Source organism: Notolepis coatsorum (assembly GCF_963971535.1).
Source record: "Notolepis coatsorum genome assembly, chromosome: 4".
In the NCBI taxonomy this organism is placed as follows: Eukaryota; Metazoa; Chordata; class Actinopteri; order Aulopiformes; family Paralepididae; genus Notolepis; species Notolepis coatsorum.
This window is the reverse complement of record NC_140168.1, coordinates 126,666,278-126,683,940: the sequence shown is the minus strand read 5'-3', so window position 1 is coordinate 126,683,940 and position 17,663 is coordinate 126,666,278. Positions and strand designations below refer to the sequence as shown.

At 45.6% G+C, this 17,663-nt stretch overlaps 1 protein-coding gene across 1 annotated transcript in view; it reads left to right on the top strand.

Annotated features, from left to right (window-relative positions):
* prmt5 (protein arginine methyltransferase 5) overlaps positions 1-17,663 on the top strand; it is a 108,302-nt gene that overhangs the window by 14,253 nt on the left and 76,386 nt on the right. Inside the window, exon 4 of the mRNA XM_084311687.1 lies at positions 5,851-5,985. Within this exon, the coding sequence (XP_084167813.1) occupies positions 5,851-5,985 (135 nt within the window). The remainder of the gene's footprint in view (positions 1-5,850; positions 5,986-17,663) is intronic.

Here is a 17,663-nt window from a genome sequence, read left to right as displayed (position 1 = left end):
CTCCTCACACACAGTCTCCGCTCCTCCTCCACACTACAACCTCTCTCCTCCTCTCCTCCTCACTACAACTACCCTCTCCTCTCTCCTCCACACTACACCCTCTCTCTCCTCCACACTACACCCTCTCTCTCTCTCTCTCACACAACACCCTCTCCTCTCCTCCACACTACATACCCTCTCCTCTCCTCCACACTACACCCTCTCTCTCTCCTCCACACTACACCCTCTCCTCTCCTCCACACTACACCCTCTCTCTCCTCCACACTACACCCTCTCTCCCTCCACACTACACCCTCTCTCTCTCTCTCTCCACACACCCTCTCCTCTCTCTCTCTCCTCCACACTACACTCTCTCTCTCTACTCCACACTACACCCTCTCTCTCTCTCTCCCCCTCACTACACCCTCCTCTACTCTCCTCCACTACACCCTCTCTCTCTCCTCCACACTACACCTCTCTTCTCTCTCTCTTCCACACTACACCTTCTCTCTCTCCTCCTCTCTACACCCCTCCTCTCTCTCTCCACACTACTCCCTCCTCTCCTCTCTCCTCCACACTACACCCTCTCCTCTCTCTCTCTCATCCACACTACACCCTCTCTCCTCATCACTACACTCTCTCCTCCACACTACACCCTCTCCTCTCTCTCTCTCAGCACACTACCCCTCTCTCTCTCCTCCACACTACACCCTCTCCTCTCTCTCTCTCTCCACTACACCTTCTCTCTCCACACTACACTCTCTCCTCCACACTACACCCTCCCTCTCTCCTCACTACACTCTCTCCTCCCTCTCACCCTCTCTCTCTCTCTCTCATCCACACTACACTCTCTCCTCCTCCACACTCACCTCTCTCTCTCCTCCACACTACAGCCTCTCTCTCTCTCTCTCATCCACACTACACCCTCCTCTCTCTCTCTCCACACTACACCCTCTCTCTCCTCACACTACACCCCTCTCTCCTCCACACACACACTCTCTCTCCTCACATACACCCCCCTCTCCTCCACACTACACCCTCCTCTCTCCCTCCACACTACACCCTCTCCTCTCTCTCCACACTCCCTCTCTCTCCTCCACACTACACCCTCCTCTCTCTCCTCCACACTACACCCTCTCCTCTCTCTCCTCCACACTACACCCTCTCCTCTCCTCCACACTACACCCTCCCTCTCTCTCCTCCACACTACACCCTCCTCTCTCCTCCTCACACTACTAACCTCTCCTCTCCTCCTCCACACTACACCCTCTCTCTCTCCTCCACACTACACCCCTCTCCTCTCCTCCACACTACACCCTCTCTCTCTCTCTCCTCCACACTACACCTTCTCTCTCTCCTCCTCACTACACCCTCTCCTCTCTCCTCCACACTACACCCTCCTCTCCTCCTCCACACTACACCCTCTCCTCTCCTCCACACTACACCTCTCCTCTCTCTCCTCATCCACACTACACCCTCTCCTCTCTCTCATCCACACTACACCTCTCTCTCTCCTCCACACTACACCCTCTCTCTCTCCTCCACACTACACCCTCTCCTCTCCTCCACACTACACCCTCCCTCTCTCTCCTCCACACTACACCCTCCTCTCTCTCCTCCACACTACACCCTCTCCCTCTCTCTCCTCCACACTACACCCTCTCTCTCTCCTCCACACTACACCCTCTCCTCTCCTCCACACTACAACCCTCTCTCTCTCCTCCACACTACACCCTCTCTCTCCTCCACACTACACCCTCTCTCTCTCCTCCACACTACACCCTCTCCTCCACACTACACTCTCTCCTCTCTCCTCCACACTACACCCTCTCCTCTCTCCTCCACACTACTCCCCTCTCTCTCCTCCACACTACACCCTCTCCTCTCTCCTCCACACTACACCCTCTCCTATCTCCTCCACACTACACCCTCTCCCCTCTCCTCCACACTACCCTCTCCTCTCTCTCTCCTCCACACTACACCCTCTCTCTCTCTCCTCCACACTACACTCTCTCCTCTCTCCTCCACACTACACCCTCTCTCTCTCCTCCACACTACACCCTCTCCCACTCTCCACACTACACCCTCTCCTCCTCTCTCTCCTCCACACTACACCCTCTCTCTCTCTCCTCCACACTACACCCTCTCCTCTCTCCTCCACACTACACCCTCTCTCTCTCTCCTCCACACTACACCCTCTCTCTCTCTCCTCCACACTACACCCTCTCTCTCCTCCACACTACACTCTCTCCTCTCTCCTCCACACTACACCCTCTCTCTCTCCTCCACACTACACCCTCTCCTCTCTAGTCCTCCACACTACACCCTCTCCCCTCTCCTCCACACTACACCCTCTCCTCTCTCTCTCTCCTCCACACTACACCCTCTCTCTCTCCTCCACACTACACTCTCTCCTCTCTCCTCCACACTACACCCTCTCTCTCTCCTCCACACTACACCCTCTCCTATCTCCACACTACACCCTCTCCTCTCTCTCTCTCCTCCACACTACACCCTCTCTCTCTCTCCTCCACACTACACCCTCTCCTCTCTCCTCCACACTACACCCTCTCTCTCTCCTCCACACTACACCCTCTCTCTCTCTCCTCCACACTACACCCTCTCTCTCCTCCACACTACACTCTCTCCTCTCTCCTCCACACTACACCCTCTCTCTCTCCTCCACACTACACCCTCTCCTCTCTAGTCCTCCACACTACACCCTCTCCCCTCTCCTCCACACTACACCCTCTCCTCTCTCTCTCTCCTCCACACTACACCCTCTCTCTCTCCTCCACACTACACCCTCTCCTCTCTCTCCTCCACACTACACTCTCTCCTCTCTCTCTCTCCTCCACACTACACCCTCTCTCTCCTCTCTCCTCCACACTACACCCTCTCTCTCCTCCACACTACACCCTCTCCCCTCTCCTCTCTCCTCCACACTACACCCTCTCTCTCCTCTCTCCTCCACACTACACCCTCTCTCTCTCCTCCACACTACACCCTCTCCTCTATCTCTCTCCTCCACACTACACCCTCTCTCTCCTCCACACTACACCCTCTCCCCTCTCCTCTCTCCTCCACACTACACCCTCTCCCCTCTCCTCTCTCCTCCACACTACACCCTCTCTCTCCTCCACACTACACCCTCTCCCCTCTCCTCTCTCCTCCACACTACACCCTCTCCCCTCTCCTCTCTCCTCCACACTACACCCTCTCTCTCCTCCACACTACACCCTCTCCTCTCTCCTCCACACTACACCCTCTCTCTCCTCCACACTACACCCTCTCCTCTCTCCTCCACACTACACCCTCTCCCCTCTCCTCTCTCCTCCACACTACACCCTCTCTCTCCTCCACACTACACCCTCTCCTCTCTCCTCCACACTACACCCTCTCCTCTCCTCCACACTACACCCTCTCCTCTCTCCTCCACACTACACCCTCTCCTCTCCTCCACACTACACCCTCTCCCCTCTCCTCTCTCCTCCACACTACACCCTCCTCTCTCCTCCACACTACACCCTCTCCTCTCTCCTCCACACTACACCCTCTCCCCTCTCCTCTCTCCTCCACACTACACCCTCTCCCCTATCCTCTCTCCTCCACACTACACCCTCTCCCCTCTCCTCTCTCCTCCACACTACACCCTCTCCTTTTTTTTTTGATCCACTTTTTCTCCCATTTTTCTATATTTTTCTCCCATCCCAATTTCGTATCATCCAATTCAACCCTCCCCTGTCATGAACGCTGTTTCTTGCCTCCCACAAGCCGGCTGCAATGTGGACTAAGTCATACATAGCACAAGTCCCCTCCGGTACTTGAGGTAACAGCAGTTGCATCTTTTCACCTGCGCAGCTCGATCTCTCAGTGGCGAGGAGTAACGCGTGGGAGGCTCACGCTGCCCCCGACACTTCCTGATTCTACTGCGCAGGCGCACCAACCGACCTGTAGGAGTCGCTTGTTCACAACGTTCGATCCCCACCCTTCAGTTTTCCCTCCCCGTAATACGGCCAATGTGTATTACTGCGGACGACCAGCTAAACTGAAAACAATGTGGAGAGCTGGATTCGAACACGCGAATCCTAGCGTCTCCACACTGGTGGCGAGTGCCTTGCCCACTACACCACCTAGCCGCCCACTCACACTACACCCTCTCCTATCTCCTCCACACTACACCCTCTTCTCTCTCTCCTCCACACTACACCCTCTTCTCTCTCCTCCACACTACACCCTCTCCCCTCTCCTCTCTCCTCCACACTACACCCTCTCTCTCTCTCCTCCACACTACACCCTCTCTCTCTCTCCTCCACACTACACCCTCTCCTCTCTCCTCCACACTACACCCTCTCCTCTCTCCTCCACACTACACCCTCTCCTCTCTCCTCCACACTACACCCTCTCCTCTCTCCTCCACACTACACCCTCTCTCTCTCTCCTCCACACTACACCCTCTTCTCTCTCTCCTCCACACTACACCCTCTTCTGCGGTGCAAGGGGAAGGCTAAGAGAATTATTAAGGACTCGAGCCACCCGAACAACTGCCTCTTTGAACTGCTGCCGTCAGGCAAGCGATACCGGAGTCTTATGGCGAGCACAGAAAGACTCAGAAGGAGCTTCTATCCCCAGGCCATCAGGCTGCTAAACGAACAATAATCGCTAAACGAACAATAATCACTATGCAACAACCATCAAATGCACACAGCACACACACCCACACGCACACACACACTCACTCAAACAAACAACACACTGCAGCACCCACTCTCCACACTTTAGATCACACAAACACACTTACACTTTATATTTATTGATAAAGGATTTGCACTACAACTCGTACACCTACTGTGAATTGTACCTAAACTGCACCTCGTCCATTTATGCCTTGCACTATATAGTATTGTATATTAGTACACTGCACAGTATTGTATATTGTATGGTAACTACGTCTACGAACATTGTACATATGTCTAAACTGAACACTGTGACCTCTTTTTTTTTCTTCTAATTTTTACTATGTTTTTATTTCATACTTATCTTGTCATGCACAGTCTCTGGAGCGCAACAGTAAGAAGCATTTTGTACAAAAGTATTCTGTACTTCTGTATGACAACTATTAAAGAAACTTGAAACTTGAAACTTGAACTCTCTCTCCTCCACACTACACCCTCTTCTCTCTCCTCCACACTACACCCTCCTCTCCTCTCTCCTCCACACTACACCCTCTCTCTCTCCACACTACACCCTCTCTCTCTCCTCCACACTACACCCTCTCTCTCTCCTCCACACTACACCCTCTCCTCCACACTACACCCTCTCTCTCTCCTCCACACTACACCCTCTCTCTCCTCCACACTACACCCTCTCTCTCTCCTCCACACTACACCCTCTCTCTCTCTCCTCCACACTACACCCTCTCTCTCTCTCCTCCACACTACACCCTCTCTCTCTCTCCTCCACACTACACCCTCTCCTCTCTCCTCCACACTACACCCTCTTCTCTCTCCTCCACACTACACCCTCCTCTCCTCTCTCCTCCACACTACACCCTCCTCTCCTCTCTCCTCCACACTACACCCTCTCTCTCCTCCACACTACACCCTCTCTCTCTCTCCTCCACACTACACCCTCTCTCTCTCTCCTCCACACTACACCCTCTCTCTCTCTCTCCTCCACACTACACCCTCTCTCTCTCTCTCCTTCACACTACACCCTCTCTCTCTCTCTCCTTCACACTACACCCTCTCCTCTCTCCTCCACACTACACCCTCTCTCTCTCTCCTTCACACTACACCCTCTCCTCTCTCCTCCACACTACACCCTCTCCTCTCTTGCGTTTACCCCTCCATCTTGCCTGTACCCCTCCAGGCCCTGGTGCAGGAGCTGAACTTCTCAGCCTACCTGGGTCTCCCCGCCTTCATGATCCCGCTGAAGGGGCCGCACTGTGCCAACCTGGCGCGCCAGCTGCTCAACCACATCCAGACCGGACACCACTCCTGTAACGTGAGCAGACCATGCATGCAGCACTAGATTAAACCCATCAACGTGAGCAGACCATACATGCAGCACTAGATTAAACCAACGTGAGCAGACCATGCATGCAGCACTAGATTAACCCCATCAACGTGAGCAGACCATGCATGCAGCACTAGATTAACCCCATCAACGTGAGCAGACCATGCATGCAGCACTAGATTAACCCCATCAACGTGAGCAGACCATGCATGCAGCACTAGATTAACCCCATCAACGTGAGCAGACCATGCATGCAGCACTAGATTAAACCAACGTGAGCAGACCATGCATGCAGCACTAGATTAAACCAACGTGAGCAGACCATGCATGCAGCACTAGATTAAACCAACGTGAGCAGACCATGCATGCAGCACTAGATTAAACCAACGTGTGCCTAGATACTAACCCCACTGCTTCCAAGCGGCATACACTGCCAAGAATCAAATGCATGTTTTGGGTTTTTCATGACTACTCTCAAAATGTATTTACATTATATTACATTATTTACAGGATAATAATCTAACGTTCATTTTGAAAATGAAGGACATTTATTCATGAGAATTTATATAAAAAAAATATATATCTTTGACATAGCTCATCTATCTACCAAAAGAAAAATAAGGAGCATTTATTCACGTTTCCATGCGTTCTGCATTCAACATTGACACTTGTGACACTTTGGAATCTAAATAATACCTTGAACTAGTTTGTTGTTAGTCGTCATCGGCTATAAAGAAATGTTATTATGCTAGCGGGCATTATGGTAGCTAGCGTTGCATAAGGTTTGCAAACTGTGAAAATGATCTTAACCGTATGTTTAACACAAAGCGTAGGTAGCAGGGGAGGAAATTAGGCCATTTGACTCGCCAAATGAGAGTATTTTTTATGTTTGGCGAGTGATTCATGAAGAGCACTCACCAGTCTGGCAAGTAAAGACAATCGTGTTAAACCGTATTTAGGGGCAAAGAATATTTTTTAGGGGCACATTTTTAAATAACTATTTTACCATTATAGTAGGGCTGGGCGATATGGCCTCTAAATGATATCGCGATATTTTGACATTTCCTCTAAAGCACAAAAAAATTCTTGATTTAACCCTTTGATGCATACAGTCACGCCAATATGATGATTATAATAAGTCCCTGCAACATATGTTTGCATTATTAAACCATGAAGATGCTTTAAAAAATTATTTAATGAAAATGTACTAAGAGTAGTCTACTGACACACTAATAAAAAAAATTATTTACATCTAAGACAATTTATATAAAAACTCTTGGGTGCCGAAGACTTTTACACAGTACTGTGTTTTCTATCCACTTTTGACTATACCTTGTAACCGGTAGAGCAGCTCTAAAATAGCAATGACGTTAGGCCTGCCACGATAACACATTTTGCTGGGCGATTAATTGCCCCCGAAAATATCGCGATAAGCGATATTATTGCGACCGGTTAGAGAATTTTTTTTTTAGAAATTTATTTCCCAAAACTTTTATTTTGAAGCCCACCGCTCCGTCTTTTCCGGTGTTTTAGACTTTTATTTTGAAGCCCACCGACCGGAGCGGAAGTATTGTTGTTATTATCCTAGCAGCATCTATGAGCGGCCAACTTGTCTCGTCCGGTCTGTGTTTTTGAGCTAATGATAAAACAAATGTTGAGATTGTTGGTGAGCAACTAACTTTAGGTTAGTTTTAACGTTAGCTACTAACGTTAGATGCAGCTACTACAGGCAATCAACGATGAGGAGGAAGCGTCAAAGCCGTATAGAATAGAATAGCCCTGTGGTGCGTAGGCACGGGAGCGCAACTCGATTACCTGTTATAATAAATTAATTCATGTTTAACTTGTCCCCGTGTCCAGTCCTTTGACTAGTCCCACCCGTTCATTGTAAACAATGATGCATGTAATTGTATTAACGTTATTCTGTGTTGTAGCTATGCTATACGTTGTATTTCGTTTGTCAGCTATTTAGCTAATGTTGTTGGCATTGAATGAGCATCAACACTAGATCTTTAATCTTTATTTAGCAGTCCAGTTTCTCCGGGCAGTAGCGAGTAACTACTTGGGTCTAAAAATAGCTAACGTTACACTACAAAGAACGCTATTTGGTTAAAAGGAGCAACACTATTGAGAAATGTAGTTAAGCTATATGTGGCGTTGCTAGTGCCCCACGGAGCTCCCGTGCTGTGCTCTGTAGTAAGGCCAGCGGCCCCGCACACGGAGTGACTGACGAGGGGTACTGGTTCCGCCTCATTAAAACAAACGCGCAAATAGCAATTAATCGCGCCCGTCAAAATCATTGCATTCATTTTAATTATCGCGGCAATTAATCGATTTATTGCTTATCGCGGCAGGCCTAAATGACGTCATGTAACCACAGCGCGACTATTTCACTCTATGGGCGTGTCAACACGCAATTGTCATTTCATAATAAACACATATAACCGCGGAGCACAGCAAGTTTCAATTTCAGTTCCTGGCATTTTTAACCAGTGGAGAAAGGGAAGAGATTTCCCCATAGTTTTTCTTATATGAATTATTCTACATTAATAAAACATACCTGGTGATCAACTACAGTTTGCCGTGAACATTATGATATGTGTGTAGTGTTCTGATAACGACTGCTGGGCAGCGGGAGCTGGATGCTGGATTTTGCGAGAAGCATGCAGCTGCAGAGCCGCAGAGCTGGACAGCTGTACCTGCACAGTGCAATACTCCAATTCAGCCATTGGCAATTCAGCCGTTGGGTGGGGGGCGCTGTTGAGCGGGCCTGTGACCGGACCTGAAAGCGCCCCTGCTCTGCGGCTCTGCAGTTGCCTACTATTGGGATTCGTTGGGAGCAGCACGGAGTCTCGACTCGGGACTTATTTTATTTGGAATATAATGACTGTATACGCAAAAGTAGCCTAGTTTTAAGTTAAAATATTATAAATCTACATGCCTTTTGTATGGATTAATTTAGGAGTGAAATGCGAATGAAGGGTTGAAATCAGTACTCGCAAGCTTGCCCCCAGATATTATTTTAAACTTGCACGGACCAAATTAGGGGGCAATTTGCGATCATCTCGTCGCAGTGTACAGCCCTGCTTCAACAGCGGATGACTCGCGCGAAAAACATGATCCAATTCTCAGCGGAGTTCTCACTCGCTGTCTCTCTTGCTCAGCTGCTGCACGCCTTGCCCCTCCTCCTCCCAGAGCCCATGTCAACAAACGCTCCGGCAAGACTCAGGGGGCTTTCACACTCGGCCTTTTGTATCGAATCACCGTCCCGGAGCACGGGGGGCATTGTTCTCACTCACCCCTTTCGGGGTGCGAGTCGGCGCTGATTCGTTTCACCCCCCGCTGAACGGGATCACCTGGCAGAGGTGGTCTCGGGGTCGGTCCCGGGAGAACGGGGGGTGTGGCTTTGCGAGCTTGTACCTTTTCACGGGCGTGGCGCCTGGTGCTGACATAACGTCATAAATTTTGTTTGCCATTGCTATGTCTATACATTGTTCGAATGCATTTATTTCTATTAGACCAGTGGTGCCCAACCAGTCGGCCGTGGTCGACCAGTAGATCGCTCAAAACGCTCAAAAGCGGACTCTACAACACCATCCATTCGTGATAAAATGGGGTGGGTTATATTGACATGGCTTGACAACAGAGGTTCAAATATAACTTCATATTTATTGGCAATTTGTTCATTTTATATCAACATCCAGAGTCCGCAGTCGTGTTAAGACATTCCCGTTTACATTTTCGGTCGACCAGTAGATCAATGACATTCAATATAATCGATGCGAGCAATGTTAATACTAGTATGTTGCATGTAGTAACGTTAGCGTTAGCCGTTAGCTTAGCGGTATTGTTAACCCTGCAAAACGATCAAAAGCGGACTCTACAACAGAGTTCCATTCGTGAGAAAAGGGGGGTGGGTTATATTGACAAGGCTTGACAACAGAGGTTCAAATATAACTTCATATTTATTAGTTATTTGTTTCTTTATATCAGCATCCAGAGTCCGCAGTCGTGTTAAGACATTCCTGTTTACATTTTCGAGCGTGACATCATCGACTACGGCAAGCTTACAAGCTCAAAACGCAAACCGTAAACAAAACCCAGAGCGCACCCAAACTGAAGTGTGTACACAAACTAGAGGGGGGAGAGGGGGGGGGGGGGGAGTTCGAATCAGATATCGGAACGGGCAGAACGGAACGAAATAGAAACGAATAGGGTGAGTGAGAAAAGGCCCTCAAGTGCACCTCGAGTGATACTAGCTAACGTTACTGTTTAAACAAAACTACAGTTAACTATTCACTTTAGTTTAATACATGAGGCATTGGCTAACGTTATCTAGCTGGCTAGCTACTGATAGCGCCTGATATCATTTTGGCAATAGTTTTCGCAGTAGTTGGCTAGTGTTGTTCCGTGAGCTAACGTTAGCTACCGAGCTAACGATAGCTACCGAGCTAACGTTACTGTTTAAACAAAATGACCCAGTCAATAGGGCTGCCGCCGTTACCGCATTATCGCGATATCTCCATCACGTCACGCCCACCGCAGAGTCAAGCTGATTACCGCATCACCGGCTGTTTTTTATTTTATTTTATTTTTTATAATAATTATAGTTGTGTATAGCCTATTTTCTTCACGCCATGTGTTCGAAAGTTTTTCGCAGTTGCGCAGTTAACATTCTGATTGAACCCCAGAACTTGTTTTGCTGCTACGGAAAGTTTTCGCTTTGAATCTGCTAAAAACATGGATCTTGTAGTGAAACCCAATCGAAGGGCATTCGGATGCCGTAAATGCTGCCGTTTTGATCCCGAAAGAAGACTGAGTGGTCACGGTTAGCGAGGTCAGTTCTGGTTCTGTTCTGGAGCAGTAGATTGCCATATTGTGTGTGTGTGTGTGTGTGCTGAGCGCAGTTGCTTTAGCTGGTGTTAATTTGCTGGCCACTGGGTTGAACAAACGATTCGATTCCATGTTATGCAGATAGATGGGACAGTCAATTCATTCCTAGTTGGTTATTGAACCAAGCGTTTGGTTAACGTTAGCTACCGCGACCAGCAGTTTCAAGAACAGGCTGAACAGCCAGCTGTTTTCAACCAATATTCCTGCTGCAAAGTCATTCTCTTTAATAACACTGGAATAAAGATAGACATTTAACGTTAGACTAGAGGCTATAAAGAATAGACTACCACAGAAATAAATGCGTTCGAAAAGTTTATTTAGGAAAAAATTATTTTAACATTTTTATTAGCGATCTGAATTCATATTTCATCAACCGAGTCTCCCGTTGGTACACCAGCCCCTACAGGAACTCAGATTGGAAAAAAGCGCCCCCTATCGTCTATCCCTGCAGGTCAGTCGCTTAGACTTAGACCTGGGATCTGTAGATCTCTGGGGGGGGGAGCCAACTGGCTCCTTGTGCTGGCGAGCGATCTGCTCACGGGACGGAAATCAGCCTGGAATATATATTTACAGCAGCCAATAATCAATCAATAAGTGTGATCGATATTTGGAATGGCGATCAGGAATTGGAATAATCTTTTTGGAGAACATCTGATCTGAGGTAAGGAATCTATTTTACCAGTCTTGGGATAATCAGAGTTGTATTCGCTGAGATCTTCAGCGTTTGCCCTATGTGTGATTTGGCTGTGATCGCTGATGAGGAAATAAGAGAATTGATTTTTCAGCTTGCGTCTATAGCGTGCATACGTACACATATACTATCGATAATCTAGCGTTTATTTGAAAACTATTCATAAATAGGCCGAAAAATTACAAAGTTTGTGTATTCTAGAATATTCCAGTAAATGTCTTTTATCATGGAATCTTTATATTTTCCTTAAACGAGGGCTTTTCAAAATGCTATAAGCCGAACATCCTCCATCTTGGATCAGCTTGCCGAGCGTTTCTTTCAGCGTGGAATAATGGGATTTATGATTAGCCAATGTGCATATCGATCTACCAGAATCCGGTGAGGAAATGCTGCCGGCGATCACATGGCCTGACGGTAGGATAATATTACCCCAAATTACAGCTGGATTGGACATTGTTTTATAACGTACCGTGATCGGTCAATGAAAATGCTATATTGAACGCACACTGTATTGCTAATCAATAATAGTAATCGGCGTTCCCCGCCGCCCCCATTTCATCCATAGATGCTCTGTAATAGTCCGGATGCTACGCAGTTTGTTTTATTTCATTCGTATATATACAGCAGAAATGGCGTTTGATATAACGGCGCCAACTTTTTGCCTATTTTGCAGCCTCCTGCAGAAAAGCCTAGACTAAAAGCGCGATATACCTTATATTCACGACGCTATAAAATGACAACCAACCGATGGATTTTTATTTTCTTTAAGCCATTATGAAGGCACGGTTTATGCACTCAAGTGACAATGAGAATGGACAGATAGCAATACTATAAATGATATATAAAGCTCTTAGAAAGTACATCGGTTTGTTTACAATCCGCTGTCCTCTGAGGCCTAAATCGCCGAGCCCCGCCGGTCGCCATAGTGTTAAGAGACAGAGTTTCTAAAAAGAGTATATACATTTGAGGGGGAAGAAACTGTACATTGGAGGGGGTTGGGTAGGTGGGGTTGGGGACTGGTGGTTACGGTAACATGATCATCAGTTTAACAAGCTAATAATCACTAGGGATGCACCGATATGAAAATTTGCCACCGATACCGATACCGATTGTTCAACTAACACAAATGGCCGATACCGATATTTTTTTTTTTAAATATTTTTTAAATATATATTTCTTTTGTAATATTTCTTTTTTTGTATTTTTTTTGTATTTTTTTTATGAAACTACTGTATATTTGTCTTACAAATTGTGCTCACCGATATGAACATAGGCCTCTTTACTTACTTAAAAAAAGGAAACATCAAGAAATAGCACTATCTCTCTCCCAGTATGTTCTGCAGGGCTGCAGCTAGATACTAGTTCTCCCAGCATGGTCTACCTGCTGGGCTGCAGCGAGATACTATTGTCTCAACCAATGACATTTTGATTGACAGTCGATTCTGCCAATTACGTCACACACCGCTTGCACCCGCCTCTGCTGTTACCACCAATCGGCAAGCGTGTTGCATTTTTTACTCCTGCTTTTGTCCGCCATTGATTATGACGAGAGGTTTTCTAGAACAACAACACGGCGCGGCCGACGTTTAGCTTTTAGCTCCGCAGGATGACTTAAATGAGGCATAATGATTTTACTGCAACTAATGTTATAATAAAACTAGGGCTGACCTTAGCATTTTTTTGTGGCAATCGAAGCTTCGGGGCCGAGCTTCGATTTTAATTCGAAGCTTCGAATTAAAAAAAAAATGTATAATTTTCTTTTATATATATTATTATTATTATAATTTTTTTATCTTATGTTGTGGGACTTGTACAGCACTTTGGTAAACTTTGTTGTTTTTAAATGTGCTCTATAAATAAAGTGGATTGGATTAATGAATTAAGTAGCCCCTTTCGTGACTGTGACGCAGCCAACACAGTGTGATTTAATTCAAGGTGGATCGCTGTTGTCGTTTGAACAACTTCAGATTTCATGGGAACTACCAATCCCCCAAATCAAGAATGTTTAAGATGAATGAAGTAAGATTTTAATTATTTGAAATATGGCCTGTGTAGACTAAACTATGCACAGAATTATGTCAGTCTACAACATAGGTGTCAAACTCACGGCCCGCGGGCCAAATGCGGCCCGCCACGTCACGTAATCTTGGGTTAAAAAATAGCGGTTAAAATAATTGTGGGTTAATGCGTTAATAAAGCTTTGACAGCCTTAGTTATTACACATTCTCGTGTTGAACATCTGAGGTATTGATGAAGTAACAAAGGAAAAAAGCCAAAAGCACTTACTCCTCAGACATTCTTTGACAATTTTACAGCCCAAAATACAAAAAAGATCCAGGCGGAATAGGTAACAAAGGGTTGAAGAAATATTGTCTGAACTGTCGGATGCAAGCTGGCTATGTGACATAACCGAGCATCTCGCTCAATTGAATAAGAAGCTGTAGGGACGCAAACAAGTCCCACCCAAAACTTATATAATATAAGTTGTGAACTGAGACAACCCTTATTTTGTTATTTTTGAGTACAGTTACAGTTGTGTGTTCATGCAGACACATAATAGCAATTTCATTACGAATTGAAAATGGTGGACCCTGATGTAAACAAGTCGAAAGTCCTTCTCTGGTCTGCATCCCCTTAACAATTGTGTGTATTGAGCTGTATTGTACTGTACCCATTCTGCAATCTGTTAATTAAAGTTAATTAAACTATCTTCCATTAGTTGGATGTATGGCCTCTGCAAGGTTGTGTGCAGCCATTTGTTTTTGTAACATCTGCTACATCTGTCCCACGTGTTCTTTGCAGCTCACAGGTGTTAGTTCTGCCCCTCTTGACTGTGACAAAAAGGTTTTGAACAAACTTAATGTCATAGCTTGTATTTTATGATATTCTTCTTTGTTATTTACTTGAATGGTTTGATCATTAATTGATGGAGTAATATGGGGTTCTGATAAACTAAAATTATTTGTTAAAATAACATAAGCTAACATATATTTTTACATCTATGCATATGCAATATGTATAACTTGAATAAGTAATAAATACAGAAACAACATGTTTAACAATATGTAAATGAGTAGCTACATTTATTTTACATTACATTAACATTTATACGGTCTTTGGCCCTTTGAGGGCAACCATAATGCTGATGTGGCCCTCTGTGAAAATGAGTTTGACACCCCTGGTCTACAAGGTCCGGATTCTACATGGTCCGGCAATGTAGACCTTGTAGACTCCACTACAGACCAATTATCAGTGAATGTTCATGCATTTTTAAGAAAGGCTACTTCCACAAAAAAACTAAGAACTCACCAAAACATCTCAGTAGCACCTTATCTAAATGTTCTATTTCATATATGGAGATTCATGTTTATTTATGTATTGCATGCATTTCTACATTTTATTTCCTATTTTGTTTATTCATCCCAGTATCTTTCTTTCTTATGTGTGGAATTCTACAAGGCATTTACATTCACATTTACATTTAGTCATTTAGCTGACGCTTTTATCCAAAGCGACTTACAAGTTCTGTACGACAGGTCATCAGGAAGGATACAACTCTTATCAGCCGAGTAACAATATTCATCAAAGTGTTGCGTGTTACAGTGTAGGTTAGTTTATTAGGACAAGTGCATGACAGTAAGGTTAGTTAGGGTTCGATTTTTTTTATTTTATTTTTTAAATTTTATTTCAGATAATGGTTGAAGAAGTGCGTCTTTAGTCGACGGCGAAAGATTGGATGGGATTCGGCTGTTCTAACTGGGGTGGGTAGTTCATTCCACCATTGTGGGGCAAGAACTGAGAATAGGCGTGTAGGTGGTGTATGTGTGTTTGAGGATGATATCCTTCAAACAGGCAATAGTGATGATATAATTTGGGCAGTGCTACTACTTTCCTCCAGTGTATTTGTCCCCCGGCCCCACCCAATGGCCCCATGCACACACACACACACACACACACACACACACACACACACACAGAAGTAAAAATAAAAATAAAATAAAACATTTAAAAAAAAATGAAAAAAAATGTATTAATTTATTATTAATTTTTTTTTTTTTTTACACTTCGATTTTTTTTTAATGTTCGAAGCTTGTGCCATCGAACGAAGCTTCGAAGCTTCGAAGTATTTAAGACAGCCCTAAATAAAACAAAGCCTTTCTATACATGTGTCTGATTGAAAACGTTATTAACAGATTGCAGAATGGGTAAAACTCAGGGCTCTGTGAGCAACGGAAGGAACTGAGCTAGTATGAACGCTTGCTACGTTCGGGTAAATAATATGCTGATGTTATGAACGTGTAACTAACTATATAATGTTAAAGGGGAACTATCTTATAAATGACCTTTTCCAGTGTTTAGGGTTATTTTCTAGCTATGTGGACTTATAGTAATAGGATCTATGTCTCTAATTCTCGATTTGGCGCATTCTTCCAATTCTCATCTCACAATAATGTCCCTCCCTCAAGTGAGTCATCTGAAAATTAGCGTATTCGGGACGTCAGATGGTGCGCATTTGCATAATAACGCCCGCCCCCCTCTAGCTGCCAGCCGAGCGAGAGAACTGTAAACACTCTCCTTCTCCCTCTCGAGGAAGTCCACCACCGCGCTGCGCCACAGCTCATGCTCCCGAACCGAGAGAGAGAACTGTAAACACTCTGCGTGTCCTCCCGGCTCCCTCTCCCTCTCGAGGAAGTCCACCACCGCGCTGCGCCACAGCTCATGCTCCCGAACCGAGAGAGAGAGAACTGTAAACACTCTGCGTGTCCTCCCGGCTCCCTCTCCCGGGAGGACACGCAGTGTTTACACTTTTTTTTTCTCTCTCTCGACTGACTGACTGACTGACTGACTGACTGACTGACTGACTGACTGACTGACTGACTGACTGACTGACTGACTGACTGACTGACTGACTGACTGACCATAACAGCCTGATTTCTTGAGGCTGAAAAATGATGGTTTTGAGTACTTGATTAGAAATATAAACCAATGCATTTTTTTGAAAAAAAACGTACAGATGTCTTCAATAGACTCACAGGAATTGTGTAAAGTTGCCCAAATAGTGCTAGGAATAGTAAAATAGTTCCCCTTTAATGCCACAAAACGAATGCCTTGTTAATCATAAGTAGTAACTTTGATGCAGTAGCTTGTGTGTGTGTGTGTGTGTGTGTGGGCCGGGGGCGGCGTTGTGCAGGTAGGTCGCAAGTGAACTTTTTTTTGTCTTGACTCTACACAAATTGATGGATATTTATCGGCTACTGCCATGTTATAATAAAACAAAGCCTTTCTATACATGTGTCTGATTGAAAACGTTATTAACAGATTGCAGAATGGGTAAAACTCAGGGCTCTGTGAGCAACGGAAGGAACTGAGCTAGTATGAAAGCTTGCTACGTTCGGGTAAATAATATGCTGATGTTATGAACGTGTAACACTAACTATATAATGTTAATGCCACAAAACGAATGCCTTGTTAATCATAAGTAGTAACTTTGATGCAGTAGCTTGTGTGTGTGTGTGTGTGTGTGTGTGGGCCGGGGGCGGAGTTGTGCAGGTAGGTCGCGAGTGAACTTTTTTTTGTCTTGACTCTACACAAATTGATGGATATTTATCGGCTACTGCCATCGGCACATTAGAGCTTATAGGCCGATTGCAGTCAACAAGGCACTTATCGGCCGATACCGATACCCGACCGATACATCGGTGCACCCCTAATAATCACCCATTTTGTCTGCAGTTTAGATGAGAATAAAGGGCTGCCGGTGGGGGACACATACGTGATTTTTTTTGGCTGGTAAAAAATCGGTTTGGCTGGTAAAAAATAAAATCATCTACCCGCCAGTTGGTTGGTAAGCCAAAAAGTTAGTTTCCTCCCCTGGACTAGGTGGCTATCCAGCTAACTTCTACTTCATCCCCCACCCCAAAAAGGTATTTTTCACACTCGCTGTTGAGCAGATTCAAGCAACGTTAGCAAGTTGTGTACTTAGCAAAGTGGTACTTTTATGGACAAGGGCGTTGAAGGCTTGATAAAGCCAGATATTTCATATCTACTATCTTTGATATAGCCTACTGTCACTCTGTCACTG